Here is a 21,379-nt window from a genome sequence, read left to right on the forward strand (position 1 = left end):
TTACAAGATTTGAAAATAAATTGAGGCTTACTCACAGTCCCACAATCGACTTTGCAGTCCATTATTTATAAAGAAACAGGGCTGCCTGATAGTGAGGATTCTTTATGCATAAAACAACTGCTTTTATGGTACTAAATTTCGACCGCTTTGGATCAGGCCTTTAAAATGTCCTGGCTCTCACACATCACATGTTTTAAAAACAGGTCAGTGATACTGACCGTAACTATTTCGAGTCCTCTGAAACTATTGCACGCTTTTCAAAAGATAATTAAAAGACCTTTTCAGAGAAAATAGAGGAGCTTTAAAGAACACAGGTGAATTTATGATCAAGAGTTGTATGTCGATGTAGAAGCAAGAGGAGACCCAATTATATTTGTCAGTGGTCACTAACACATGCCATAGATACATCTTGGCTCACTTTTGTTTGGGGATTGCCCATCATTGTGTTGCTTTTCGGAGAATGGGATATTGGGGCACAGATAGGTCGTAATGCCCATCCGATGGGAAATCAACTTGTTCCACATTGCACATGGCATTTTTATTTTTGTAAAGTTTATACTTTGCAAAGGAAACAATTTGTAAAACTGGTATTTGTAAATGCAAAATGTAATAATTATAGGGGTGTTTTCAATGTATTTATTTATCTATACTAAATTATATTTTAGTTTGTAATGCAGTTATGATGTCTATTGCCCATGCCATGTGTGAAAGGAGACGTCTAACCCATTTAGAATGTTTGACCCGTGATGATGTGATATCATTTTATGGTCCATATTTTATTGTTTGTTCTAAATATGTTTTAATTGTATTTTTAACCAATGTATTTGTATGATGGTTGCTCTTTTATAGTTTATAAGGTATATATAAACCGATAAAGAAAGAAAAACTAAAAATTTAACTTCATTTCTCAGTGGGCCCTTTATTAATTCATAAGTTTCTATACCTGAACCTTGACAAGTTGACAAATATATCATTGTTCTTGAAAAAAGACTTTGATGCCTTAAGCAGGTTACGGACCAGCACTCTACTTGTAATCTTGCCTAACATATTTAAGCCACTCGGTTTTATTGATAATTTATAGTTCTAGCTTCGGACAGACTTCTGCTCACACCCCCACCTTCTGCATATGCAGGAGCAGATCAGGCAGTCGTGCTTTCTTGTACCTCACTCCTCAAAACCCTGGAAAGACCTGCCCATCAGAGCCCCCTCCTCAGTTCTTGAATTCTGCACGAACTGAAAACATGGCTGTTCAGTTAGCCTTGGCTTGGCCCATACAGCTATTGTTTAAGCGCCAGCATATACTCCCTGGTACAAAACAAATGCACATAACACAACAGCTGTTCCAGTCCATCTTACATCAGTGGGTTCACACTTTATGAGAGCTTGTATCACTATTTTAGGGTTTTTTCAGGCCTTACTCCTATTTTGATAATTCAAGGAGCTTTTACTACTTTTAATTCAGCAATGATTTATTTGAGTCCACCTACATATTAAAGTATACAAAAAAGAGTTGGATGGAATGCTTAAATTAATCTCAGTCTCTGGTAATTACTCAGGTCTCATCCCAATCCCAGCATAGGACTGGTTTCACAGCAGATGCAGAGGTTGATTCAAGCATTCATCCACCACTTTTGTGTACTGTAATATGTCACCCTAAGTGTGATAGGTAGGTCCAGATGTGGGTCTGGTGCGCACTGTCACTGGAAGTAAGCTATAACAATAGCAGGCTGATGAGCCATAACTAGGGCCAAACTGGTCCTAGGCTGCTTGTGTTCTGTGCAGGGAGGGCCTGGTCTAGCAGTTCGGGCTGGACTGTTCCCACTGGAGTAGGGTCAGGACTGATTTACATATAGCTGAGTCCAAACTGAGGTGGCAGAGTGTGCAAAATAACAATTGACTTTGATGCAGCTAGAGTAATTACCCTTGGTGGAGATTAAGTTAAGCATCCATCCAATGCTGAGCCACATTTTTAAGTCAGCAAAAGACACTCATTAGAAATGGAGCCTGATGAAAGCAAGAAAAAAGTACAGCAACAACAAAAAGGTATGATTTACATTCATTGTATTACAATGTAAGGATACTAATATCACTGTGAATAGTATTGCAAAATCCAAAATGTAATTGTTATTGATACATGCCCAATGAAATACATTATTTGTAAACACTCGATTGCAAGGTATTACACTTTATTACAACTATAACATTTTTCAACACATAATCCTATTGCTCCTGACAATCTCTGTACAACACTACTGCCTCATTATCCTTCATAGCTGTTCACCAGGTAGGGCATATCCATGAACTCCTCTACTCCCCCGACTGCCTGCTCCGTTGTCTTCGTGCGCAGAATATGTCCAACCTGCTCATTCAGAATCATGTCTGTACCTTGCCTAGAAAAGAAGAAAACCACATACATCTGCATTAGAAGTCCTTTCTTATGTTCTTATACTGTAGTTCAACCTCATTTCACAAGGTATCATTGGAAATTTGTAACCAGCACTGGATAAGAAGAGCTCTCCAAATTGCTTTAAAAACCAAGCAACCCAAGAGGAACAATGTTTACACTAGAAAGGCATTTTCAAACATTTTGTAGTTTTTGCTCTTGCATTTTTAGGAGGTCTACTTCATAAATTATTAATCCTTCATTAGTGGATTGGACATGAAAGGACAGTAGGATGGATTCTACTTTTGTACTCAGGCCACATTACAATCAGATCAAATTCTATGTCAAAATGTTGCACAAGCAATCTTTATAGAGCTGATGACCAGTGATGCCATCAGCAGTGCTCACGCAAAAAGGCACTAATCGTTTTGCTATGATGCTAAGGACCAGTGAAGGAGCCTCGCACTAGATGTTATTCATGATAGTCAAAGCACACTATCCAGTACACATTCCAACTCAAGGATAGCTGCATCATGGTAAGCAGCATAGCGTGATTTCACTGGAGTCACGCCTTGTATGCAGGAATCTCATAGGATATCCTGCTTGCCCTTTGTTTTCACATGATTTCCATTGGTGTGAGGATTTGAAAGAAAGTCAGGCCGTGATACTTTAGTTGGTCTATCTTTGCAGAAAAATCATGTTGTTTTGCGCCATGCCCGTAACACCCCCTTTGCATACATTACAAAGGACAGTTTGGTTCTGCATTAGGATAAGCTTTCCACACTGTTAGTTCCATGCAGTTGATTGATGCAGCTGTTTGCGGAGTGCAAGTGTAGAGATCTTAGCTTCTCCAGACCCTCTTGGGCCATCAAGGATGTCTCTGTGGGGTTTTAGGTGATAGCAGGTATAAACAAACAATCCTCAACCACAATACGTGGTGAGCATCATGAAAAGTGTTTACTTCTGGGTTGCTGGAACCTTATTAGAAGATTGTGGAGCCAGGCATGTGAGTTGACTACTCAATGAACCATTGTTCTTAGTATACACTAAGAAATAAGGGGCAGATTTTTGGAAAGTGGCGCTGCACCATTGCAGCGCCACCTTCCCTGCACCCCTTAGCACCCCCCTACCGCCACCATGTGTGGGTTGTATTAATAATAAGGCACACCTTGGAGCAGGGTAGGGGGCATTAGTGTCATTTTTAATGACGGTATTGATGTACTCTGCAGGAGTAGCACCAAAATGTTGGCGCTCCTCCTGCAGAGTACATAGGGCCCCATTCTAAAGAATGGAAGACACCTTTTAACGCCTGATCTTAAGCAGGTGTTAAAAGTGCCATAAAAAATGGTGCAAGGAAATCTCATAGATTTCCTTCCTCCATTTCCAGCTCCCTTAATGGACGAACGCCCCCTTTGGATACATTGACCCATATTTATACTTTTTGACACAAAACTGCGCCAGCGCAGTTTTGCGTCAAAAATATTACTGCCGGCTAACACCATTTTGGTGCGATGTGAAGGCGTCATATTTATACTTTGACGCACGGCGGCGCAAACAACTGGTGGGAGTCATTATTTTTGACGCACACCGCGGCGTCAAGCCGTAAAGGAAAACGTTAATGCGGTGGAAATGACTGTGGGTCGATTTACGACACCGCAAACCGGATATGCGCTGTTTTGTTTTATTCAATAGCGTAAAAAAAAACAGCAAACAGAGCCATTTCACCAGAGGAGAGCCTAAATGGATCCCAGATGCCACTGCAGACCCCAGGAAGATGACAGCAGACCAGGAACCAGCCAGGAGGACCCACACAAGAACCAGGACACATTTAAGAAGAAAAGAAAATGTTGCTTTAGTGCAGAGGAACAGGAAACACCAGCACCAACTGTTTGTCACATCAAAGTTGCCAATCAGTAGGAGAGAGGCCATATGGCAACAAATTGTCGACAAGATTAACAGTGTGGCTGAAGTACACAGAACAGTCATCGAGTGCAAGAAACGCTGGCATGACTGCAAGCGCAGGACCAAGGAAAAGATGGCCAGGAACAGGAAGGCAGCACTGCAGACTGGAGGTGGGAGTCCAGCACACCAGGAGGCCCTGGACCACATGGAGGAGATGGTCGCAGCCGTCATCCCTGAGGAGATCGTCACAGGGATTCAAGGACAGGACAGCGCAGACTACCAGGAGACAACGCACATGCAGGGTAAGTCGCATGGGGAATTATAAAGCACTCATGTCAACCGCAACCGGGGGGGGGGAATACCTACTACACATTGCATGTAAGTCATCACATACATGGGAGTGGCATGGGTAAAGAGACACGCATGGGGGCATGGCCAGCACAGACAGAAACTGGGGCACACCATTACACTACACCAACAACATTCCCATGGGGGCATTCTGTCATGCCAACGATGGAGCAAAGGGAAAGCCACGACAGGAGGGAAGGCCACTACGTCAAACTGACATCCTGGCACACGTCAGCCAACATACCCCCTACATTAACTAGGGCCCTATTAGCAATCCTGTAGCCATACCGACAACTGCAATGTAACTGCAACAACAGTTGCCACTACCACCTCTGCTCTGTGTGCAGCTCAAGTAGCCAATGGCATTAACCTCCCCATGGATCATACACACCTAAATTAGGGGGTGAGGATGACAACTGCAACAATCCCAGAAAAAAGACAAAGGCCCCAGTACTCTCAAATGTCAATGCCCATAGTTGTCACAAACATCAGCCAATATAAACAACAATAGGAGCTACACAGCACTAAGGACACACCCATGCTGCATATGTCTGGGTCCATCATGTGCCTGGGTAACAAGGCAACATCCCAAATGTCATACTGCTCAGTCAACAGCATTGAGGAGGGGACACATGTAATTGGTCACTGAAATACACCTGCACAGTCAGAGGAGGAAATAGGACACTGATACGATCATCAGGGCAATCCATTGTAACACACATTCCCCAACATCAGCTGTACACATTACCATAGTCAACATCATAACATTGCCATGCATAGGTTATACCACATGTCAATTACATTTAAGTAGATGTGAAAGATCAGAGATTGGGGCAGGTCCAGATTGTTAAGTGTTCTGCCAGGGCGAGCAGAACACCCACAGCCAGTGAAAGGTCTCACCATGAGAATGGATTTACACGGCGGGTCGAGTAGGAAAAGAAGGTGGCAATTCACTATTTGGCAAAAATCAACCCCTAGAGGCGATGAGGCTGACAAGTCTGATAACTCAATAACATACATTTGACACTCAGGTGGGCCATAGGCCTGGAAGAATGCCCATCTGAAGGACTGGAGAAATTAACACAAAACAAGATCACAAAGTGAATTCATTAAAAGGCAGACACGTCACATCAAAATTGCCACAATACAGACACAATAATTGTACCCTGTTTCATTGCAGAGGAAGATGGATCTCCTGCCGATATGCCTGTCCCAGATTTCCCTGATGACATGGATGACGATCCGATAAACATTCCCCAGGAGACCATCCAAAAGGTCCTTGAAAGCCTCCAGACCCCACCTTCTGTCACACGGAGGAGCACAGAACAAGCAGCCATCACAGAGGAACCACCCACCACCCCAATTGTAAGACCTGCCAGCTCCAATACAGCTGAGGACTCAGACGACACTGGCACCAGCTTTGAGAGAACTGTAGTTGGAGTACAGCGGAAGCTGGCCAAGTAGGTGTGGGTGGGGATGCAAACTATGGCAGCCAGCCTTGAGGAGGTGCGTTCGTGCATGATGTCATCTGCAGATCAGGCTGCAGCTATGCAGCCCTAACATCTATCTTGCAGGAACTGCAGAAAACCCAGAAGGAAATCAGCACAGCTGTAATACAATTGACCCAACACCTACAACAGCAATCCTGTCAATGCGTGCACAAATGCAACATTGAACCCCTCAGGGCGACCTGGCTGCCTACCATCGTGATGTGGCTGCTATTCTCAAGAACCAGCAGGCCCTCCTTGGTGCAGTACGGCCCTTAAGACCTTCACAGGTAGCAGCGACCGGGATGTCTGACTCCACGTCTTCCAACAATGAGGTGTGTGTTGCCCCTTCACAACCACCACCAACAAGGACAGAGGAGGCAACACACACATCAGAAGAAGAAAACATGGAACAGATCACTTTCACACGGAAAAGTACCCGGAAGCACTAGTCCCTGCCACATGGCCAACTATTACCAAGGTCCTGCGCTTTGTAACATACCAGTCTTACAACAACTCTACTTAATGACTGTTCTGCTTACCACTGTATATCTTGTCAGCCTGCCCAGTGATTGTCTCTCTCTTACTCATTGGCAAATCCTGTCCCTCTGCACTGTCTGAAACATCACCCCAGCATGTCAAAAGCATTTTCTTAACCTCTTGTGTAGGATCACAATGTGAGATGTCACTATAATGGACTCAAAATCACAAACAATGTACATATAGCACTACATCACTTTTCAATATATAGCACTTACACAACAAATCTGTCTCTGGGTAATGTGACATATCAACTGTGCAGTAGATAACTGAAATGTGCCTACTGTCAAATTACATAGCTTGTTAATGCAACTGTCCTTGTGTTATGTAGTCTGATAATTCTGCACAGTGCCCATGATTGCATCGTACTCTGCTCATCCAGAGGGACATATCTGATGAAGTGAGAAACCATACAACATCATGCTGTGTTGGACAGAATAATGCTTCCACAGGGGATATCTAAGTCATCAAATAGTGGCTGCAAAATGTTGTCGCCATGCAATACTAACACATATAACAGTGCACACAAATCTAAGCAAACACTACAAAAACTGCATGAATGAAGCTGTCTGAGTTTACATACTAATAGGTACTCATGCTGAACTGTGTCACAAATGATGTATGTGAGTCATGAAAACAAGAATACAAGAGTGCCTACAAGAACTCATCTTATAAGGGTGTCCTTGATCATCACACTGCAGTCAGACCTAAAACTGTTCCCCCAATACCAAGTCTGGAAGCACTGTTTGTGACTTAGAAAACATAGTTATCTACAGAAACACATTGGGATCCATATTAACTGTGATTGGTGGTTGCAACAAATGGTGGAAACTTTGCAAGGTAGCTCTGGGGTTACTGCCAATCTTACAGCTCAGTTGGGATTTGTTTGTAGCATAGGACACAACTGTAATAGAACAACATTCATGTACACTAATTCCAAGCCCATGATCAAGTAGCATTTAACACATACTGTTAAGGGTTAACTATATATTTATTAAATGCTAATCACAGAAGAGGAAACTGAGGGAAAAGTCTTACCTACCCTAATCTACCCTGACTACTCATTACCCACAACTGTCCCTAACTAACCTAAGCTACACTTACTTATCACATGTAACAAAACGTTCTAAACATCTACCCCCCTTATGAGACGGGACACATGGAGGACAACACATACTAACCGAAACACATACTATACTATCCTAAACAAATATATATTTATTTGTGTTTTTTTTTTCTTTTTTTACACAGAAGAACCCCAACATAGCCAACACACGTAATAAGTAAAAAATAGAAACAAGCAGGCCCCCCACCCCACACCCACTAACACTAACTAAACTAACAGCCTATACTAACAGAACACTAAGCCCCCTAAGCCCACTAACTATAAGAACAAGGAAAGAGGAGGGAGGGGAGTGTATCATGTCCATCAAATAAAGTGTCTATCGGTTGGCCCTCCGGAGGGTCCTCTTAATATCCTTGACCCGCCGTTTAATGTGCTGCATGTCCTGGCTCAGGTGGCTCACCTTGCGCAGCACTTTGTCCATCTTATGTTCAAGTCTGTTGAAGGCTGCAGGGTCAACAGATGGAGCAGTGGCAGTCTGGGTACTGGTGGAGGAGGTCTATGTGGGCTGTCCTGCACCGGTGGCAATGCTGGGGCCAGGAAGTCCTGCAGATGTTGGACCAGCAGTGGCAGCTGTGGGTGGGGCCACCTTGCTCTGATTGGTGGTTGTGCATGTGGTGGCTGTGGGGGGCAAAGTAGGCCCACCCTGTGGGAAGGCTCGCCATGCCCCGGAGGCACGTTCATGACGATATCGTCGGGCCATCCTCCGGAACCCCGACTCCACCAGCAAGATGTGCTGGTATCGCATGGCCCGGCGCTGAAATTCACAGACCTGGTCTGGAGTCATGTTAGCTGCTGTGAAGACAAATGCAGATATGCTACATTAGTAACTGCATTGTGTGAAACGGCACAGCAAGTTAATCAGACATTACATCTACTGTAATTGTAACAGCTTATATCACGATACAGAGGATTTAATGTCCCTGAGGAAGTATATGGCAGGCCAGACAACAAAGGTCACATCACACAAAGCACATCCATAACCCACAAGATGGGTAACAACTGCCTTTGACTTGCAATCTGAGTTCTGACAGTTATCATCTAAGAATCATGCTACATATCCTCCTCCAAGAGCTGGGCTACAAATGTCAGTGTATGGAAAGCAAAACTAAAGCCACATGGTCTGCAAGTTGCAACTGGACTTGTCAGTATAGTACCAAGTGGCAAACCTGAGTGTGTATACTAGTATGCAACCATACCGTCACTTATTCACATGTATGTGTAACATACTGGTAGCATCAGTACTAGGTACCCCATTCACAAACCCATGGCTGTGTTTGGGGGGGCGGTGGATACACAACTATAATTTGCCAGCAACATTTACACCGAGGAGTGTATAGGAAACTCCACACATGTTTGTCTCTACAGACACATCACTGGTAAGGTCTATCTCCAATTAGGAGTCAGCAAACCCTGGAGCACTCATAGGGTCAGACATGTCAGGAAATGCAGAACTTGGTACACAACATATACTTCCAGTGAGGCCTGACTTACATCAGACACAGAGTTGCTAGATCACCCATGATCATGAATTGCATGCACACCTAGGCCATTGCACTCAGGTTCCACAGACTTGATGCACTACATGTGGAAGTACATGCTGCTAGGAGGTTCTACCTACTGTTTCAAACTTAAGTAGGTAAATAGGGAGGCAGATGTCTATTGGAAAGCTATTAGCTCTACCAATCTAAGATAATGTGGGTCTGACAGGCTTACTAAATTGGGGCTTACTTCCATTGCAACTCTTGGTGATGCAAGTGTCATACACATGACTACCCCCTGTACTCACAGTGGGGCCTACAGGGATGTCCTACAGTCCCTACATGATACCATTGGATATGCATTGGCAAACTCAAAACATGTGAGAACTGCATTCCCACTCATGGAACAAGTGAAAAGCTTGCCCAACGGATCACACCTTGCTATGCGTCCTACTCACATGAGTCCATAACCAGCAAACACAACACATTACAGACATATCAACACTTACTGGAGTGGTTGGGGTCCTCAAATGTCGCCACCTCTCCCACAGTGTGGGGTGCCGGTCCACCTGTAAGGTATGGAAGGAAGAAATGTGCTCAAAATCTGTGCACAGTGCAACAATTTAATAAACATACAATGTGTAGGCTGAATAAGGAAATGGCAGCCTTTCAGACATTATGGTACTGCATCTGATATATCACGGGCAACTTGTACATAGCATGGGTCTCCTGTGACAGTTACACACATATCTGCACACATACATTGGCCCTAACTATCATGTGGTTGCAAACATGCCCCATAATTGGTGAGCACTAAGAAACATGGAGTGTAATCGTCTCACCATGTGCATCCAAGAGAGACATCCAAAGCCTGGTTACTTGAGGACTGAATTACCAGTCAAACATGCCTTGTGGCCATGACACATTTATTGCACATAGGCCCAATGTACAGAGGGAGGGGCAGGGACTCTTGTAAGCCACCCTGTTGTTACAGTATAGTCAATTGATGTGGCCCAGCTATGGTGATTTGCACCAACCATGGAGATGTGAAGCCATGTGCATACTCTTGGACTGCCATCCATATTTGGATTGTGGCTCAACTAATTCCAACAAACATCTTAAGATGTTAGCTGAGGGCACCTTACACCTTTTCACGATGTTTTCAAATCAAGAACTGACATGTATCAAAAAAGATCAAGGAACACAATAATCCCACACATTCATAGTACTTCTGTGAACGCTTTCCTTCCACACTCACCAGACTCACATGAGACAAATGTCTGAGCCACTTTGCTATTATCAATTGACATGAAGGTAGCACTCATTTTCTGCATCATGTAGTGATTCTAAAGTCAGTCTAGCAATTGCGTCAACATAGTTGGCCTAAATGTTGGTACATCTGTACCTCTCTGTCAATAGTACCCTATATAGACATGATTGGCTCCTATTTTGTTAGCTGTTCTGACAAAAAGGCCGCACCAATTTCCTTCATGGAAAAGTAACCTGTAAGTTTGCTGAGCACGTGCTACCTGACAGCTAGCAATTGTGTTCCTTGCCATAGTGCATCAATGATCCCTTTATATTTCCCCAGCATTACACACACAGTCACCAAGTTAGTTGGCAGACATTGCACTAATCCCCTGATGTCACTACAGAGCATTTAATCGTGCACATTAACATAAGTCGTACTCACCAACAGTGCCACCAATCATGATTCCCAGGTGGTCCAAGAGATCCTGCTCCCTGATGATGAGGTCAGCCCACTGGTGCTTCAGCTGGTGGTCACTCCTCTGGCTGGCATCCACACGCTGCAAATGATGCAGCACCTTTCCCCACCGGATTCTGCGTGCCTCTGTCGGATACCCCTGTATGACCCTGCCCCCTGCCTGGATCATGAGTGGCAAAAAATGTGTCACCAGCCAGATGAAGCCCTCCAACTCCTCTTCCCCCATCCTCCCAAGATGTGGCCTACCAGACATACTTATAATTGACGATAAGGAATAGGGGTAAAAGAAATAGAAAGGGGAGAAGGGTGAAAGTAGGGGTACAAAGACAGAAAAAAGTAAACCTAAATACTAAAAGAGCCCACCTATCCCCAAACTATCACTACCCACAACAGACTCCCACAAACAAGAAAAACACAAGATAAATGGACAAATGTAGGCAAAACACAATACTACAGTATACACAAACAATATTTATTTCACAAAAGGACTTTACAGATAGCACACAGGACAAAAACAGCACAAAATCTCTGGACAACACTCTCTACACAGCCACACAGTCTAGAAGGATCATAGACTGCAAAGTGAAAGTGAAAGTACACCCACTGTACATGATCTGTAAACAGGATATCCTATTACATCACTTCCTGTATGAAAAGTCCCGCCTTTTTTGCGTTATGCGCCATTTTTCGTTTACCAAAACTGTATTTGCGTCATTCTTTTTGACGCGCAGACATGAATATTAACCCGCATCCACATAATGATGCATGGACTGTACAAATATCTGGATGCAGGCTAAATTTCACTCCTGTGCGTCAAAAAAATATTACGCAAATACAGTTTTGGTAAACAAAAAATGACTCACACCGCTAGGGACGTCAAAATGACAGTGCATTAACTGGTTTGGGTCATTTTTATTTGTTTTTTGGTTATTTTACATTTGGAACACATCAGAGATTGGCTAATTGAAGACAGTATGGTGTTGATTGTGTATGTTCACATGTGTGACATCATACTGCAGCGGAACATCATCCACTACACCCTTCACAGTATTTTTACAGTTGGCTGACGCAATAGATGGTCATAAGTGTGGACTACATGTATGTGTTGCACAAATTGTGCATGTTTGGCATAACGAGAGGATAGCAATGTGACACACATATGTACAATACCTAAATGCCTTTGGCTCAAAGTGTGTGCTTTGACAACTAATGTGTTGGTTGACCAAATGTGTGTGTATCACATGAATCATACTTGTACATATGGTTATATGAATGTAACGTCCATGTGTCCAATCCTTAGATGCAAGTCAAATTGAAAATGAGCAAGGGCATGTGTTAGTCATACATGTAACAACACCCGTAAAGTGTACTTCCAAGTTTTAGGGTCATGTAGACACCACATGTGACATAGCATGCACCAGATGGATGGCAGACGCTTGCTCATGTCAATGGTCCACATTTTCTACATCCTATGTCCTAGAGTATTGGTAAGAGCTTCCTAGGCACTAGTTGGTGAATCCCACAGTGAGTCATACACATGCATTGAGGAAGTGGGTACCATGTTGTTTGCACAGACAGACAAGGGTGAATCTCATATGTATGATGACACCACAGTTGAGGCCATAGAAGTGAGCCCCAACTATCAAGTGGCTGTTGTGGACCAGCATACAAGACATCACGTGTCCACACATTTCCAGTGATCAATTGCACATAGGTGTTTTGTTCATGTGTGTGGTCCAATGATGATCCTGTAGATTGTGGTGTAATTTCTCACAGTTGGGTCCAGGACTCATCATGAGTCAGTGGCAGCTATTCCTATAACTACTGAGTATCCTTGGTTGATCAATGTGAGTAAAGTAGATGTGGACATGTGAACCAACATGTGGATGGTCCCACCCTGTCACTAAAGACGTGTAATAAGACAGTCAACAGGGCAACCTTGGTGTGCTGAGTGAGATAATGTCTCAGGCGTCATGTTCCGGCTGGTGTCATTACAACATTTGTACACAGTTTGGCCTCTGCACTTCCCACTGCATCTGGGAACATCATAGCCTCTGTGCTGATTATTCTCGCAGCTATTCACCACACACAGCCCATCACTATGTTGTGCACACTGTGATGCTGTGTGTGAACTGTCATGGTTCTGACATGTGTGCATTATTCATGGACCTTATCAGAGGTTGCTGGTTGTGCTGAAAGCCCCGCACCCAATCCCTGTTTACGGCCCTGGGACACTGTCACACTTTGTCATTCATGCATAAATGCAACCCAGACAATGGATGGGCTGTGAATTTTGCTTTTCCAAGAGGATGTAACTCAAAAGGTACAGTTAAAAGGCAGATGATGCTATACAAGGTATTTGGATATGCATGGAAGAGGCCCATGCCCAATGTCCCCTGATGAATGGCAGGTTTGCTAATACAAGTGTGGTACATAGGTAGACACAGGGATACTTTAGTGTGACGCACAGACAGTTGCCAGTCAGGCTGACAGAATGCAAGGTGATTCAGGATCCAGTTACTTGACAAGTTACATAATCAGTGGTCTGACTGAGACTGTTTTGAGGACAAAGTATATAGTTGACATGTCAAACTGTGTACGTCCTGTGTTTTTGAAGGTGACAAATGAACCCAAGGGCTGTGTTTCACGGCTTAATTAGTATCAATGGTTGACAGTGTATTTGACATAATGGCAACTCCTATGCTGTTCCAGGCATCACCAGGGGCAGTGCTTTTTGAAATGTGTGGTGTGCATGGAGGTGATCATAGGTGTGGGCTGCTTCTGTTTCTCACCAGTCCTGTAGGTGAGACTTGCATTCTAAAAGCCAACAGACATTTTCACAAGGGGAAGCAATCTACATGTGCTAACAGGGCTTTGAAACTAGAAGACAGTGCATAAATTGACCTGACTTCCTTGCAGTCAGATGTTCTATGACAATGGCATACCATAGGAAAGGGTGTAGCACACTGGTTTGCTAATGTTGGTCTGTGTGTGTAGAGAAGGTATTATCAGGGAACACATCTTAGTATTCCAGGGAAGTCTTCCGACAGGCGGGTTGTGACCAGGTGCATGGGTATGTAATGAGTTAGTAAATGGCCTGACATGTACATGGAATGTCATGTGCGCAATGCATGTCATATGTGTGGCACTTGTGCTGTCTATGTTCTGCTTCTATGGAACTCTGGTCACAGATAGTCCTTGCAAATATTGGATGCAGTTGGACTTACTGTTGTCAAGGGTCTGGTCAGGCATTCCTGTTACTGATGCCAAAGCACATTGACAGCCTCATGTATGAGGCTTGTTTTCCCCTTATTGAGTGATGGTGTCATAGTTGTGTGCCATATGCTGCGTTGGACCTTGCTTTCAACATGTGTGTGTGAAATAGTTGTGGTCCTCTGCCATTGGCCTTCAAAGGAGTTATGTACATGATATATGTCATTAAGAGTGTGTGTGTATGTGACCATTGTATGTTAGGCATCACATTAGCTCTGGGATGTTCCGTGTCCTACTCAGTATCTCAGCAATGCTCCATGAGGCAACACTCTTATTTTGATAAGTAGAGATGAAGGTGTGCAAAAAGGAATAGCCAGACCATGATATGGTGATTATAATAGGTGTTTATTTAAATTAGTTAACTAAAGTGGTGACGGTGATCATATTCAGAAGAAATTATTTACAATCTGTTGCCGCCTGAGTATACCAGCAGCTGTGTTCTGTAGTTCCCCCTTCTGTTGCAGGCCAGCATCCTCCTCTTCCTCCTCTTCAGGCATGTGTGGCTCTGGTTCCAGGAGGGGAATGTTTCTTTTGATACAAATGTTGTGCAATATTGCACATGTGAGGATGATCCTACAGACCATCTCGGGGGAATATAGGAGGCTACCACCAGTGATGTCGAGGCAGCGGAACCTTGACTTGAGGATGCTGAAGGTCCGCTCGACAATGCTGCGTGTCCTCCTATGGGCCTCATTGTATGCATGCTCTGCAGCAGTACTTGGGTTGCCAAAAGGTGTCATAATCCATGGCTGGATGCCATACCCCTGATCAGCTGCAAAAGAAAATGAATGGGATCATGTTGATGTAGCTGGCACTATTGAAAAGACCTTTCATGGCAGTAGTTGTCTTGTGTTGTCTGTGACTCTTTTGTGTACTAATGTGGCATCCTATGCTTGTATGGCTGTACCATCTGCATTGTGTTGTTTCCTTGGATGAACGAGTGTTTGCTTGCTGACCGTTTGTCAGCAGTATGTTTTGGGATTTACAGTACAGTGTGCCCTCCCTAGCATTGTGACTTGTGATACAGGTGTCCGTGTGTCTTCACTGGGGGTGAGATGATAGTTCCATGCACAGTTAAAATTGAAAGTGTTGTTAACACGTTCATATCAAAGTACCCTGGACATCCCATACCTTGAAACGTATGCAATGTATTAATGTAAAGGTCATTGGGACACTTACAATTTGCAAGGTGACATTTAGGCAACCACACTCATTGATGTCTTAACCTTAGGCTGTACAGTAATTTCCGATGTTACAGGTTCAATGGTGACCTAAGAAACATGGCTAGCGATGTCATGACCTCAGTGTGTTCCTGTTCACGTGTTGCTGTTGTGGTGTATGTGTTGTGTCCTAGAGGGTTGCTGTCCAGTATGTATATAAGTAGGTTTTTGTACTTACCAACAAGTAGTCCATTGCCATACCGTCCATCCTGGAAGTGTTCATTGATGGTGCAGTGACGGAAGATGTATTAGTCATGTACACTCCCAGGATATTTAGCCACGATGTTGGTGATCAATCCCTGGTGATCGACTATGGCCTGCACTTTGATGGAATGTGTGTGCTTCCTGTTGCGGTAGAGGTGTTCAGTTGCAGCAGGTGGCACAAGGCGTACATGTGTGCAGTTGATTTCACCAAGGACGTGTGGGAAGCCACTGATGAGGTAGAACCCCTGTTTTGTTTCCTGCAGCTTCTGCAGTGTGTTAGGGAAGCAGATGTGGCGGGTGTCAGTCGAATTATGGCATCCAGTACTTTGGGCAAAAAGGCAGAGAATGATGGTTGTGATATTCCGACAACCAGGGCACCAGTTGTTTGAAAAGAGCCACTTGCCAGCATATGAAGTACGGCAAGCAGCTTTGTTTCTGTTGGGATGGTGCGGGGTGTCACCAAAGTGGGGGCCAACTGCTGTTCAATGTTGCGCAGCAGCTGCTGAATGGCCTGCCAGTTCAACCGGTACCTCTGTATGATGTTGTGTTCCCTGAGGCCCTGCAGGGTGGTTCTTGGGTGGAATATCCTCTCCTGCCTTCTGCGCTACCTTTGGGGTCCTTGCTGGTGTTGTTGTAGCTGCTGTTGTTGCTGCTGGGCTCTTCGTCTGCGTGCATGCTGGATTAGAATCACCTCCATGGCTCCCTGTTGCTGCTCTGCTGTTTGGTCTGTGTGTTCTGATTAAATACAGGTGTGTTTGCCCCATTTTAACGCCTGCCCTGACTCAGGCGTTAATTTTTTACGCAAATCGGGCTGTGCGTCATTTTCTGGCTCTGCCTCCTGGCCGTGCATCATTTTTGCCCAAAAGTATCATAACGACGCACGGCTGTTTAAGCCATTTTTTGGACGGGAACGCCTACCTTGCATATCATTAACGCAAGGGGGGTTGCCGTATCCAAAAAATGACGCACACGGTGGAATTTTGTCGTCCGTGGGCTCGGGCGTCAAAGTTTAAATACGGGGCAACGTTTGCGCTGATGGTGCGTCAACATTTTTGACGCACAATCCGTGCAGACGGAGTATAAATATGCCCCATTATGTCTGGCGCAGGCATAATGTAGGGCAAAAAGTTAAGAGTGCCGCAATGCATACTTAGCACTACTCTGTAAATACTGCGTGGGGATTTTGGCATCGTTAGGCCAAATTAACGTAAAAAATAATTACGTTAATGTGGTGTAAAGTGGCGCTAGGGCATTATAAATATGATTTTTTTTTTATTTCTTCCACATCCACTTCTTACAAGCTTTCTTATATCATCTTCTCTACTTTATTTCCTATTCTTTCCATATCTTACTTTTTCAACACTTTCTTAAATATCTACCCCCTTATTTAATTTGTCTATCTCTGTTAATTTCCACTCACCCTTTCTTTCTATTTGTTCTCCAAAAGATTTTCTAATTTCTTTTCTTGTTTCCTTCACCATATGCCCCTGATACCCCTTCCTTTACCTTGTTCTTTACCATGTTTCTTTTTTTACTTTCTTCCACTTTCTCTCTCTCTTCATTTGCTTATTTTTCCTATTTTCCCTAAAATTCCACTACCTTTCTTGGCGCCTATGTCTATGTAAGGATATCTGCTTTTGTCTACCTCATTGATATGAAGCTTTCTGGTTGTTGAGGACATGTAGCACACAGAGCAGAACTACTTTGGCTTCCCTATCTATGGAGCAATGCCTTGGAATACACCTTAGAGATCCCACAGCAGTTTCACCCTACTGCACTCTTGCTGCAGTACACATAGGCCCTCATTGTGACTTTGTCGGTCTAAAACCTAGACCGCCAAAGTCCCACCAGCCACTAGACCACCAGGGATGGCAGTCATCCCACCGCCATATTATGACTGCTGGCAGCTCTCTGCCAGAATTTGGACTGAGAGCCGCCAGCAGCCATACTGGCAGTCGGCTGTGCAGTGGCGGCTGCTCCACTTGCACCGCCACGCCTACTGCAAGTTGGTAATAGGCATGGTGGTGTTGTGGTGAAGGGGCAGTGCTGGTGAAACAGACCCCAAGGATCCCGTTCCCTCCCAGACATCCACCATGTAAAGGTAAGTGCCTGTCCAATTCGGGAGGGGGGTGATGAGTGGCGTGTGTGTATGCGTGTGTGCATGGGGTTGTGCGTTTGTGTGATTGGAGGGGGTGGGGCTTGTGCACGCGTATGTGTGTGATTGTGAGTGAGTGAATGAATGCAGGGGTGGTGGTGGGGTGTGCAAGTGTATGTGTGTGTCTGTATGAGCTCGTGAATATGTGATTGCATGTGTGTGTGTGGTGCGTGCATGTTTGGATGGGGTGCGGGTGGGGGGTCCCTAGGGGCTGAGGGGGGACTGTAGCTGTGTGGAGAGGGTTGGGATGAGTTGCACACTGGTGACAGGATTGTAGATTCCTGTTGCCAGTAGCCTTTCCACCAAGAATTTCCTGGCAGTGTTGTTGCCGGGGAATCCCTGGCAGAAAGGAGGCTCCTAATACCGTCGGCGGTCAATGGTGGACCGCCGGGGTGAAGGTGGTTCACCTTCGCCCTGGCGATCCGACCGCCCTGGCGGCACAGGCAGTGAACAGGCTGCTTTGCTTTACAGCCTGTTCACCGCCGTGGTCATAACTGGCGGTCCAGCACCGCCACACCATCAGCGGTGTTACCACCACCGCCAGCGTCTCTGGACCGCCAGTGTTGTAATGAGGGCCATAATCTCTTTGGGCTTGCTTGAACACAACAGGTTAACTCAACTAGTTTTGTGGCCTGATCAGTTCAACGCCAGAGCTGCTTAGATAGAAGGAACTCAGGATGTCTACAGTCTGCTCTGCCAAGGGTATCTGGGAGATACAGCAACAGCACTCAGAAATATTTGACTGCCCCACTTCAACTAAACATTAACCTGACCAGTTTGTGCTTTGAAGGGACTGTGCACTTTGCTTGATCAGGTCATGGTTGGGTTAATCATGCCTTTATGTGACTGGCCTGGTATCCACCAGTGCTGCTTGGTAAGTTCTGGTCCCCTCGAGCTACTAGCTAATGTTTGCTGAACTCCAGAAGAAGCAACTGCTTTGAGAGATATCAGTCCAAACCCAGGAATATCAATGTTCCTTTTTCCTTGAAGGCCGGGACCAACCATAGGACATCAACCAACTTACTTTTGTGTCACCTTGGGAAGATCATAGTTGAATTTTCCAAGGAAGAGAGTAGCTGTCTTTTCCTGACTAGCAAGAGTGAGGCTGAGCTGTCTGGATTCTGTTAAATAGCTATAAATTATGATCCATCTTCCATAGGATAACATTGTCTAAAGAAATCAATATTATTATGAATTGTGCATCTTAACTGCTAATTACATTGTTTGAGGTGCTATCTTAACTCTATTCGGTGCCAGCACATGCACACTTTTGTATTCACTTTTTAAGCAACTGTACATTTCTTAAATGGAAATAAAGAGTAATTACCCATCAAATAGATGTATTTTAAATACTCACTGCTCCAAAAGCCAGACAAAAACTCTCACAACCTGCTTGTGAAATCAGTCATTTCACCAGATTCCTTTTTCACCTGTGTAGTACTCGCCTTCAAAAATATATTTGGTAACATTTCCCTCAGACCAACTGGATCTGACCCAGAACACAATGAACAATTCAAAACTATAACAAAGTGTGAAATCCACTTAATTAGATCTGGCTTAATTTACTTATTTTGCTCTTACTTACTTATGCTAAATTGTGGCAAAGACAAATACATAAAATTATGCTTAATTACACAAGATGCAAATCCGTCATTTCACCCTGTATTTTAGTGCAAAATGCGTCTGTGTGTCAACTAGGATGCAGTTAACTGTAAATAAAATGCTAAATCAAATCAGTCGCACACTTTCTGTTGTTCTGGTTCTTTCATAGTAAATATTTACCAGAAATTGTGCATAACAACACAAAGCAGCATTATGGTGTAATTGCAGGAATTTTGCATAATGTGAAATTCATGAAATGATGCTACTTTAGTTAAAATTTTGCTCAGGCCTAAAAACAATGCCTTAGCTTGAGTGACTTAAAGATCTGGGCAGATGATGCCTCCATTTTTAATGCACAAGTAGTGGTTGTTGACATGACTATCCTCAGAATCTCACAACTAATACACTGTAAACCAACGCCAGTGGGCACAATCCTGATCTTATTGTCTTTTTGATCCCAATTGTACCTATATCAACTTGTCAGCTCTCAGTGCTATGAGGCATTTGTGAGCTACACATAATACCATCAAACGGTGATATTTAAGACTCTCTGATGCTGCCTAAGGAAGATCTCTAATGCCAGTGTCCCAATCACATGGGCTAGAACTGAGGGACTTAGCTCAGTTGGGCATATAATTTTGATATTGTCTTCAGGTCAGTATGGGGGCTGCATGCCTGCGGAAAAGGCAATCATTCCTTATTGCTTTCCATTCTGATTACCTCCATTTGTTTAGTGCTCAATGTTCTCTCAGAAACTACTAAGTGCCATATAAAATTAATTGTACTTCCAGGCGGCTTATTAACCCTCTCCTGGTTGTCTAGACTATGGTGTTATATCAGGGACGGAGAGTTACAATGGTTGACTGATCTGTCTGTGCAGCTGGTGCATAGATGTTGTAGTACCCTTGAGGTGGCTATGACAAGTGAATATCACTATCACACATGGTCTTGGAGGCTCTGGCTTCATCTTGAGGTAGATCATGTTTAGATGGTGGAGCAAACCTCCACTTAACCTACTTCACTAGGCTGACCACCTGAGCATGTATAGCGCAGTTATATTCAAACAACTTTTAATGTAACTCTATTAGTCCATTTTATGGCTGGAGAGACTATGATAAGGAATTTGCTATGCTCATTATTTCCTCAATAAAATAAACAAGAACCTTGCTCTGACATATTGGCCATTGATACAAATTGACTTCTGAGGGACCTACCACACTCCGGCTTAGGATTGTGCAAGGTACTGTTAGACGCGTACAATATTACTTGTGACTGATCTAAGCTTCTTGAATATCCACACTTATATCCATGATGGTGGACTCCACTTTTATCATTCTGAACTAGTGAACGTTTCACTTTTAGTGCCTCTGAGTAGTACACGTTTGGAGCTCTGTGAATAACTCTTTTTGAATGAAATCACAAGGAAATTTCTAAATCATCCTACACTAAATTGGTCTCTTTTCTGCATTACGGTGTTAGATGCAAATTTCTCAAGCATTTCTTGCTGCAAGATCACATTTCTGGACCAGGTTAATTTAACTAATATCAGCAGACCACCTTCCGAAATTGGATCTCCACTAAATCTCTTTTGCCAGAATCGTTAACCACATTGCGTCTGCTTCATTGTGCCTGTGCTCATGCTAAATCTAAGAAGACCAAAAGCATGAAGCTTACTGTTTTCTAGAATCCTCTCTCCTTGCTTATCCGATTGTGAATTGCATTATTATTTGGTCTGTGCCTATCTGCCTAGTCGGCGTCTTAGAACTAATGCACTCTTGTTGCATCTCTACAAACCTTTCATAAGTTCTGTCATCATATTCATATATTTTTAATGGGGGGTGCTCCTGAACGTTGAGTCAGGATTTTGTGGGATACTAGTATCTTGGACTAAATATCAAAGGACCTAACTAAACATTTATGTACCTAGGTGATGTA

The 21,379-nt window shown here is 43.9% G+C and overlaps 1 protein-coding gene across 1 annotated transcript in view; it reads right to left on the reverse strand.

Moving 5' to 3' along the window:
* Window positions 1-2,224: 2,224 nt before the first annotated feature.
* Window positions 2,225-21,379, reverse strand: part of LOC138282981 (glutathione synthetase-like) — a 234,175-nt gene continuing 215,020 nt past the window's right edge. The window contains exon 13 of the mRNA XM_069221069.1: window positions 2,225-2,390. Within this exon, the coding sequence (XP_069077170.1) occupies window positions 2,261-2,390 (130 nt within the window). The 3' untranslated portion in view covers window positions 2,225-2,260. The remainder of the gene's footprint in view (window positions 2,391-21,379) is intronic.

Source organism: Pleurodeles waltl, chromosome 2_2, assembly GCF_031143425.1.
Source record: "Pleurodeles waltl isolate 20211129_DDA chromosome 2_2, aPleWal1.hap1.20221129, whole genome shotgun sequence".
Taxonomy (NCBI): domain Eukaryota; kingdom Metazoa; phylum Chordata; class Amphibia; order Caudata; family Salamandridae; genus Pleurodeles; species Pleurodeles waltl.